This window comes from Merops nubicus, unplaced genomic scaffold, assembly GCF_000691845.1.
Source record: "Merops nubicus isolate BGI_N331 unplaced genomic scaffold, ASM69184v1 scaffold25843, whole genome shotgun sequence".
Lineage (NCBI taxonomy): Eukaryota > Metazoa > Chordata > Aves > Coraciiformes > Meropidae > Merops > Merops nubicus.
The window spans coordinates 1-9,170 of NW_008601348.1; the positions used below are offsets into that span (position 1 = coordinate 1).

Sequence of the window (9,170 nt, forward strand, 5' to 3'; positions counted from 1 at the left end):
CGCTCCCTGCCCGCCCGTCTCCCCGCTCCCAGACTTCCTGCCCCTGAAGTGCGACGCCTGCGATCAGATCTTCTGCACCGACCACATCGCGTACGCCCAGCACGACTGCACCTCTGCCTACAAGAAGGTAAGTGCAGAGAGCAGCTGTAGTCCGGCCTCTTGCTTGGAGCTGCTCAGCGGTTCCCAGGCGGACATCAGAATCACCTGTGACTTCTCTGGTAGCTGGGGCAACCCACCCTGGGACGTGTGCGGAGTCTGTAGGTCTTTTCAGACCCTGAAAGCCAGGATCTGTGTCGGTGCTGCAGGCTCCCGGCCTGCCCTCTTCTGCTAGGAGAAATGGTTTGGGTGTCTTCCAGCCCATCTGTCCTCCCTTCCCAGAGCGTGTGTCTGTGCCTGTTGCACCTGCTGGGGCAGCAACCAGGAAGCTGTTGGGAGGGTGGTGAGCAGGATCTCAAATCACAGGGGACACTGTAGAAGCCATGGCAGGGAGATCCTGAAAGGAGAGAGATGGCCCACAGCACCTGACGTTGCCCGTGCTCCCAGCCCCTTTTCTTGCCTCTACAGGATGTGCAAGTCCCCGTGTGTCCCCTCTGCAACACCCCCGTCCCCGTGAGGCGGGGGGAGATGCCCGACGTCGTGGTGGGTGAGCACATCGACCGTGACTGCAAGTCCGACCCTGCGCAGCGCAAGCGCAAGGTAGGAACCCAGGGCTTTGTTGTGCTGCTGGGCTTCGCCGGGTCCCTGCCGGAGCCTGGGGGAGGCACAGGGACGGCGCGGGGCTCGGCTCTGCCCCACGCTGTCTCCGTTCGCACAGGCTGGGGGCAGGCAGGGTTGGTGAAGTGGAGCTGTGTGCATCTGTAGGGCTTTGTGGCCTGAGGTAGCGGATGGAGTGGGGCTGGGCAGCCGTGTGGGACGAGGATGGGAAACCACGTGCTGCCATTAGGAAAATGCATTCAGCAATTAGCTGCCCTGTCTTGCTGGGAGAGGAAATTGCTGCAGGGAGCTGGGCCTGCAGAAGTGCAGCCCAGCAGCCCCTGGAGGGCCCTGGGCTGTGCTGGCAGGGGAGGCAGGAGTTCCTGAGCGAGGCAGTCTCTCTCCTGCTGTGCGTTCTGTGATCCTGGAGACCCTTGTCTACAGATATTGAAGCACTAGTGAATTACTAATAAACTATCTGAAGAAAACTAGTACTCAGAGACAAACCCCAGAGCCCCATGGAAGAGGCACTGCTGGGGAAGCCTGGTCAGTGCCTGGGGCCTGGCACAGAGGGAAGGACAGTCCCATGTTCTTTTCACCAGTGCCTTGTCATCTTTCAGATCTTCACCAACAAGTGTTTGAAGCCTGGCTGCAAGCAGAAGGAGATGATGAAGGTGATCTGTGACCAGTGCCACAAGAACTACTGCCTCAAGCACCGACACCCCCTGGACCACGACTGCAGCGGGGCAGGGCGTCCCCTTTCCAAGGCAGGGTGAGAGCCCAGGGACAGCCAGGCTAGCATGGATGGGACTATGCTTGCCAGATGGGCGACAGGGAAGAAGACCAGCTCCTCCTGGCCTGTTCCCTGGGACTGCTGCATTCCCACACTCCCTGCCCCGTGTGCTGGGGTGTCCTCCAGCAGCGTTAAGGTTTGTGGAGTCAGCACAGATGTATAGGCAGCGTCTCCTTCCCGTAGCAAAAGCTGCTGGTACTGCCTGCTGGCCGTTCTGCTCTTGCTTCTCTGCCCAGCCCCATACTCCGTAGCCAGTGGGCTCTGCCCCTCCTGGCACAGTGTTTCAAGGAGAGAAATGACCCTTGAAGCTCTTGGGCATAGCCAAGCCACAACATGCATTCTCAGAAGGTAAAGGAGCGGGGAGCCAGGGAGGTGTCTCACTTCTCCAGCTTCACCTCCCTGGTTATTCAGTGCCCAGGCATAGCTTGCAATGCTAAAAATTGCTCAGGTGCATCCTGTCTGTCCCAGGCATGCTGCAGTCGCGAGAGCCCAGGCATCCTCCTCCAAAACAGTCCCTGCATCGAGCAGCGGAGGTGCCCGGCCAGCAGACAGCCCCTCTTCTCCACCCTCTGCCGGGTAAGGTGATGATGGCCCCACTTGTAACTCTGAGGTGGGCATGCTTGGCTGTCTGTGGGAGGAGCAGGGTTCCCTGCCTTGCCAATAACTCGGCTTCCCTCTTTTCAGGACCTGTCCTGGTCCTGCTCTGGCAGGGGGGTTGGACTCAATGATCTCCAGAGGTCCCTTCCAACCCATAATATTCTGTGATTGCTGTTGCAGAGGAGGCAGAGCCGCTGTGTTGCAGACCCGCAGCACCTCCCCTCCAGCTGTCATGCTGCAGAATGGGCTGGTGAGTGGCCTCGTCTGGGCATCTGGGGTACGTTTGGGTGGCTCCTGTGCCCTGGGGAGCTACTGCAGCAACAGCTTTTTAACCCACACTCTGTAGGTGACCGCGCTGCTCCCCAGATAGGCCTTCCCTGGCAAATGGGGGTTCCAGATTCTCAGTGGGGCATCAGTGTTCATTTTGGTGCCTGCAAATGGCAGTTCTCAGCTGTGCCTGGTGCTCAGCTTTTTCCAAAGGGACAAAGTGCATTGGCCGTTTTCCCTGGGTGTTGCCTTTCTGTTGTGCAAGCCAAGGGTGGAGGAGGAAACTGGAAGGTGCTTCCCAATGGTATTCTTAGCACTGGCAGGCAGAGCTACATTCCCTCGGCAGGGGGAGAGCGAGCTGCAGGCCTGTCCTGAGCCCAAGGCTTTCCCCTTGTCCGTGCCTGGCCTTGGAGAGGGAAGATGTACCCATCTGTGGCCAGGAAAGACTGTACCTGCCGCTTGTCCCTCTGGGCTGCCTCCTGCCAGCCCTGGGCAAGCTGGTGATGAGATGTCTTGTTTCAGAGCGAGGAAGAGGCGCTGCAGCGTGCTCTGGAGATGTCCCTGGCAGAGTCAGCACGCAGCTCAGTGCAGCCACCCAGGTACTGCTCGGGGACACGTGGTGTCATGCCCCAAGCCTGTGTGTGAGGTGCCCGGGGCAGCATCATGTGGCTCTGGGCTGACATTCCGCTCAACATGCGGCTCCAGATGATGCCTCTGTGTGTCTGATGAGGGGAGGAAAAAAAGGAAGAGTCCAGAGCCGTCACAAAGCTCTGTTCAGTTAGCAAGCCCTTTGGGGTGCTGTGAGGGGAGAGCGACTGACAGCACAGAGTAGGGCAAACCATTGTCTGACCACGTGTCAGCTCATGAGCATGGCCACAGCATGACAGAGGCGGAGTGGGGTGTTCACAGAGGACACCCAGGAGGCCATGTCCTTGAGCACATTGCCTGGCACTGCTGAACGCAGAGTCTTCACAGGCTGGAGATAATGTGGTTCTCCTCGGCCCAGGGTGCTGGCTGCCAGCCCCAGCTGGATCCTCTGGTTCCTGGCCTGTTCAGGACAATCCTCGGCTGCTCCCTGCCCCTGGCTGTCCTGGAGGGTTGTGGTGACAGGCAATCCTGCCACCCGAAGGGCTCCAAGCAGTGGGCGGGCGAGCCTGTGGGAGCCCGAGGCAGACCGCGCACCTCTGTCCCCAGCAGCACGCAGGAGGAGGAGGATCTGGCCCTGGCCCAGGCGCTGTCGGCGAGCGAAGCCGAGTACCAGCAGGCACAGCGGCAGGTGAGCGAGGCTGGCTGCAGGCCCTGCACCGCGGCCCTGTTGTGGTGGCGTCCCCCTGGCTTCTGCTTCCGCTGGGCTCGGTCTGGGCTCATTCTTCTCACCAGGAGGGCAGCCCAGCCTGGGGCAGCAGTGGTGTCGCTGCCAAGCGCAGCCCTGGGGATATGAGCACTGGATGTGCCCCCTTGTAGGACAGAGGGAGAAGCCCATTTTTCTTGCTCACTGTGTACTACTTCCCATTCCAGACACATGGTTCAAAGCCTTCAAACTGCAGCATGTCGTAGGCCAGTGAGGCAGGGTGTGCCAGCAGATGTGGGATCCTGCTCGTGACCCAAGGAGTGGCTCTGGCCTCCCAGTGGGGGTGCCGTGGGTTCTGGCCTGGATACTGAAGACAAGAGCCCGTGGCTGTGCACATCTCATCTTCTGGGGGCTGCGAGTGAGCCGCCAAACACACACTGACACCTCAGCCCTAGTATCTGTATAAAATCAGTGTGGCAAATAGCCGATGCTCCTGGAGAGGTGAAGACTATGGGACAAGGCTGAGCACACGCTGACCAAAGCAAGTAGCAGGCACGGTGTGCACTTAGCCACAGCTGCCACCGTGTCCCAGCACTGCTGGGAACCAGCCTGTAGGGCAGTGCTGCCTGGGGACATCTCTGCATGCTAGGACATGCAGCCAGGATGCAGCTGCCTGCTGCAGTAGCGGGGAGCTGGATTCCATGCTCCAGGGAGGGCTGTGCCAGCCCCTCAGGCGGGAGCATTGGGGGCTGGCACAGTGCCTTGCACGGGCACAGCAGGGCTGGACGTGTGGCCTCCTGGCAGCCCCCTCCCCTCTGCCCATGCCGTGGTGCCTCCCCTGCCATCTGCATGCACAAGAGCACGTTGGGCCTTACCCGACTCACCTGTGGCCCAGGATCTCGCCAAGACTGGACAGAGCTGCATTTCTCCTTTCTGGTTTAACAAGGGCCATTAACTGAGAAGTTACCTCAGCAGTGACTTGACTATGCCGACATCACTTGCATGGAAGATCTGCAGCTTTCTGCTGAGCAAAACTAGCCCAAGGCCCTGTTTTAATGCTGTTGTGGCAAGCAGTGCCTCCCTCCTTCCAGCCGTGCTGCAGGGGATCCCTCCTAGGTAGCAGCAGCACAGAATCCCTTCTTGCAAACCTGGCCTGCAGCATGGAGTCAGCCCTTCCTTGCTGATGTTTGGAGGCAGGAGCTGATCCCTGTGGGGAGGGTGGACTTGTCCTGCTGTCTTCTTGGAGGGAGGGTCTGCAGCTGTGTAGAGCAGTGCTGCTTTCCCACCTTGTCCCTGCTGGAACTGCTCCTGCCTGCGAGGCTGTGCCTGGTTCCATGCAGGGCTGGGCTATCCTGTTCCAAGCAGCGGACGTCTGAGCAGACAGGGATGGGGGTGGGAGTGTTTAGCTGCTGGCAGTGCCTCTCTGAGGCTGGAGGTGGGTTCAGGCTGGGCTGAGGGAATGTTGAGACTTGTCAAAGTGCTGCTTAGGAGAAAAATAAAAGCATAGCACAAAGTTCTGAGGTGCTTTGGGGGAGCAGCTTCTTGGGGTCCAGCCCAGAGCAGCGCATCTCTGCAGATGGGGACACAAGGAGGTGAAGCGAACACAATCTGCACTACTTTGCTGTTGGAGCACAGCCCTTGGCTGTGCCCAGCCCTTTGTGTGAGGACAGGGCAGGTGCTGACAGCCTGCTCTGCCCCTTGCAAGGAGCCCAGCCCCGCGACAGAGCTGCTGGTCTGCCCCTGCCCAGAGCGTGGGCCCCCCACCTGCACCCTGCCCAGAGCACACAGGCACGGATCTGGGAAGGACCTGGTTTAAGAAACTACCCAACAGCAAAACAAACAGGTACAAACGTAGTGGAGTGTCCAACCCAGCCCCTGCAGCTCCTGGGCTACGCAAGGCCCCGGGCTGTGGCCTGCAAAGGGCTCCGGTGGGGCCTGGGCCCCAGGTCAGTGTCACAGCAGAGTCCCTGGCCATGCTCATGGGCCCTTCTTGCTGCCTGGGACCTCAGTGTGGCGCTCCTTGCTCTCGCTCTCGTCCCCAGCCTGCTGCTGCAGCCACATGCCAGCGTACACACCACCCTTCTGCAGCAGCTCCTCGTGCCTGTGGGGAGATGGGAAGGGGTGTAGAGTCCTGAGCTGGCCCCAGAGCCAGGGAGGGGGTCCCCATGGGCAGACAGCACCAAGCCCTGCCCCGGCGCTTACCTCCCTCGCTCTGTGATGCGCCCGTCCTTGAGCACCAGGATCTGGTCTGCACCCACCACGGTGGAGAGCCTGCAGAGAAGGGCAGGGTTACTCTGGCTCTGAAGGACGAGGGTCTGGGGGGAAGCTGCTATCACAGGGGTTGTCACCTCCTGAGCAGGCAGACAGGTCTGTGTGCCCCTCTAAGGGGGTTGGCCAGCTCAGAGAGCTCAGCAACTCAGTTCAGTCTCCTCCCTACCTATGTGCAACGACAATGGTGGTGCGGTGGGCGCAGACCTTGGCCAGGGAGGCCTGGATGTTCCTCTCGGTCTCCGTGTCGAGTGCGGACGTGGCCTGCAGGAGAGGCAGGGCGTGGGGAAGGGATGTGGGCAGTGTGGGCAGCTGCTGAGGTACGGGCTGGGCTGGGGGCTGCTGCCCTCACCTCATCCAGCAGAATGATGCGGGGACCCTTCAGGATGGTGCGAGCGATGGCGACGCGCTGCTTCTCCCCTCCGCTCAGCTTCAGCCCCCGCTCCCCCACCTGGGTGTTGTACCCTGCAGGCACAAGGGCAGGAACATCCTGTGCTGGTGCCCTCCGGGACCAGGATGGGGACTAGGGCTCTGCTGCACAGGGGGGGTCTGACCGAGACCATGCAGCCGCCTGGTGCGGCCTCAGCCCGTCCCTGCCCAAGGGCTGATTTAGCCCCGGAGAGACGGCAGGGAGAGGCAAAGCAAGGCACAAGGTCACGCATGTGCCCTGTGGGGTGGCACCCATGGACACCTGTGAGGGCAGCTACAAGGCCAGGGGGGACCCCAGGACAGCAAGGGAAGGCAAGGAGGGGACCTCAGGGGTCTCACCGTCAGGGAAGGAGAGGATGCGGTCGTGGATGTCAGCGGCCCGGGCTGCCTCCTGCACCTCCTGGTCGGTGGCCGGGATCCGTCCGTAGCGGATGTTGTTGGCGATGGTGTCGTTGAAGAGCACCGTGTCCTGGGGCACCACCCCGATGTGAGCGCGCAGCGACGCCTGCTTCACCTGGGGAGGCAGGGGAGGGAGCTCAGCCAGACGCACCCCAAACCAAATCCCGCCCCTCACCCACGAGCCTCAGACCCTGCTACTTGCAAGGTGGGTGCTCCAGGGTTCCACGGGCTCAGATGCATCTCCACCCTGTGGTGGGGAGACCTTCCCAGGGAGGCCTGGCCAGTCTCCAGCATTTCAGCCCAGGAGTCCCGCAGTTTGTGCCAGGACTGGGGTGTAGGGCACGACGTCAGCCTTCAAAGGGGCTGTGGGGGCTGCGTGCTCATCCCTGCCCCGGGGAGGTGCCAGTGCCCACACTGAGCAGTGCTGCGAGGCCCAGAGGAGCTGGCGTGTCCCCCACCCTGGTCCCCAGAGGCCTTCCACCCTCACCTGGGAGATGTCCTGTCCGTCAATGCGGATGCAGCCGCCCCGCACATCATAGAAGCGGAAGAGCAGGCGGATGATGGTGCTCTTCCCTGAGCCAGAAGGTCCCACCTGCACGTGAAGGTAAAGGGACTTGGAGACACCAGAGACTCCCAGCTGCTGGAGGCCAGGAGCTGGGCAGGGAAGGGCCAGCCCCACTGGGGGTCTGTCCTTTCCACCCCCGTACTTCCCAGGCCCTCCTTCCCCACCCCACCTTCCAGCAGTGAACCCACATCCAAAGTCCTGCTCTCACCAGAGCGAGGGTCTGCCCGGGCATCACAGAGAAGGAGACATCCTGCAGGATTTCCTTCCTGGGAGAGTGAGATGGAGAAGGGCTCAGGGCCACCTCCACTGCCCCACATCCCTGTGCCAGTCCCCATAGCTCAACTTGTCCCACCCTGGCACCCCACGCCTGCTGCCCCATACCCATCCACATAGCTGAAGTGCACATTCTCAAACTCGATCCGCCCAGCCTCCAAGTGCAGGTCACCGGCGTTCACCGCGTCCTTCACCTGCCACAGGGAGACATGTGGCCTCAGAGCCAGCCTGTCCCCAAGGCAGGACTGCGGGACCATGCCAGGGAGTGGGGGCTGGGAAGGTGGCACTCACCTCCTGCTCCTCGTTAAAGAGCTCGAACATGTTCTCCATGTCCACAAAGGAGTTCTGGATCATCCTGGAAGGGGGAGGAGAAGGCCAGGGGGAAGGGTTCGGGGGAGAACGTCCTGACACAGATGCCTACAGGGAGGAGGACCCCAGGCAACCCTACAGCTCCCAGGGTTACCTGTAGTAAGTCCCAAACCAGTTGAGTGGTGTGTAGAGCTGGATGATGTAGGTGCCAAAGAGGACGAAGTCCCCCACCTGGAAGAGACAGGGGAGAGGTGCCCATCATGACCAGCTCCAGGGCCCCACCTCGGGCAGGGGGCTACACAGAATGGCACCAGCCTTACCTGCAGTTTGTTTTCGGTGACGAAATAGGCGCAGAGCAGGGACCCTGCCAGCAGTCCCAGACCAATGACCAGGTTCTGGGTCTGGTTGAGGAGGCCCAGCGAGGCACTGACCTTCCATTCTGAGACCTGGAAAAGTCAAGGTCCTCCAGGTTGCTGCCACATCCAAACCAGACCCATGCAGATGCCTGTAAGGCTCAGCTCCTTCCCCCACAACTCTCCAGCTGGTGCTAAGCACCCTGTACCTGGTACTTGACGATAGCATCATTAAAGCGGTTCACCTCGTAGCTCTCCGCATTGTAGTACTTCACCTGCAGGACACAGAGCTGGGGTCAGTGCCTGGATCAACCTCCCAGCTCTGGGCAGTGCTCAGTGACACACACACACACACCCCTGCCACGGTACCGTCTCAAAATTGAGCAGCGAGTCCACGGCCCGGGACTTGGCCTCGTTGTCCCGCATGTTCATGTCCCGCCGGTACTTGGTCCTCCACTCAGTGATGAAGATGGTCAGAGCTGTGGGCAGGAGGAGGCCGCGTTGGCAGGCGCCTGCTGCCCCACAGGCCAGAATGGCACCCCTGCACCCCACTCACTCAGGTAGAGGCTCATACACACGAAGATGATGAGGCCGAACCAGGCGCTGAAGACCGAGGTGAAGTAAACAATGCTGATGATGATGTCCGCAATGGTGGGGACGATGCTGAAGACGATGTAGCTGGGGGGTGGGAAGGGAGATGGCGCATCAGCTCGGCCCGGCAGGGCTGCCCGGCCACCCCTGCCCGCCACACGCAGGCTCCGACACGCGCACAGGCTGTTGATGCTGCTGGTGCCCCTGTCCACGCTGCGCAGGACCTCGCCGGTGCGGCGCCCCAGGTGCCAGCGCAGGGACAGCCCGTGCAGGTGGGCAAAGAGCTGCACCTGAACCTGCCGGTTGGTGAACTGCTGCACCCACACCCACAGGAAGGTGCGC

At 61.2% G+C, this 9,170-nt stretch overlaps 2 protein-coding genes across 2 annotated transcripts in view; one reads left to right on the plus strand and one right to left on the minus strand.

Moving 5' to 3' along the window:
• Positions 1-6: 6 nt before the first annotated feature.
• On the plus strand, positions 7-3,907 carry ZFAND2B (zinc finger, AN1-type domain 2B; the record flags this gene model as incomplete). The annotated part of the gene is made up of 8 exons (XM_008937978.1): positions 7-127; positions 565-696; positions 1,314-1,465; positions 1,955-2,062; positions 2,264-2,333; positions 2,873-2,949; positions 3,545-3,626; positions 3,869-3,907. Coding segments are annotated over 8 exons (781 nt in total), but the record flags the coding sequence as incomplete, so codon positions are not given.
• A 1,711-nt stretch (positions 3,908-5,618) lies between these two features.
• The window catches only part of ABCB6 (ATP-binding cassette, sub-family B (MDR/TAP), member 6 (Langereis blood group)), a gene marked incomplete at its 5' end in the record, with an annotated part of 5,540 nt that continues 1,988 nt past the window's right edge, over positions 5,619-9,170 (minus strand). The window contains 15 exon segments of the mRNA XM_008937979.1: positions 5,619-5,742; positions 5,844-5,912; positions 6,079-6,173; positions 6,262-6,374; positions 6,678-6,852; positions 7,225-7,329; positions 7,511-7,568; positions 7,684-7,769; positions 7,867-7,930; positions 8,039-8,115; positions 8,205-8,330; positions 8,447-8,512; positions 8,607-8,716; positions 8,794-8,915; positions 9,003-9,168. Of these exon segments, the coding sequence (XP_008936227.1) occupies positions 5,619-5,742; positions 5,844-5,912; positions 6,079-6,173; positions 6,262-6,374; positions 6,678-6,852; positions 7,225-7,329; positions 7,511-7,568; positions 7,684-7,769; positions 7,867-7,930; positions 8,039-8,115; positions 8,205-8,330; positions 8,447-8,512; positions 8,607-8,716; positions 8,794-8,915; positions 9,003-9,168 (1,556 nt within the window).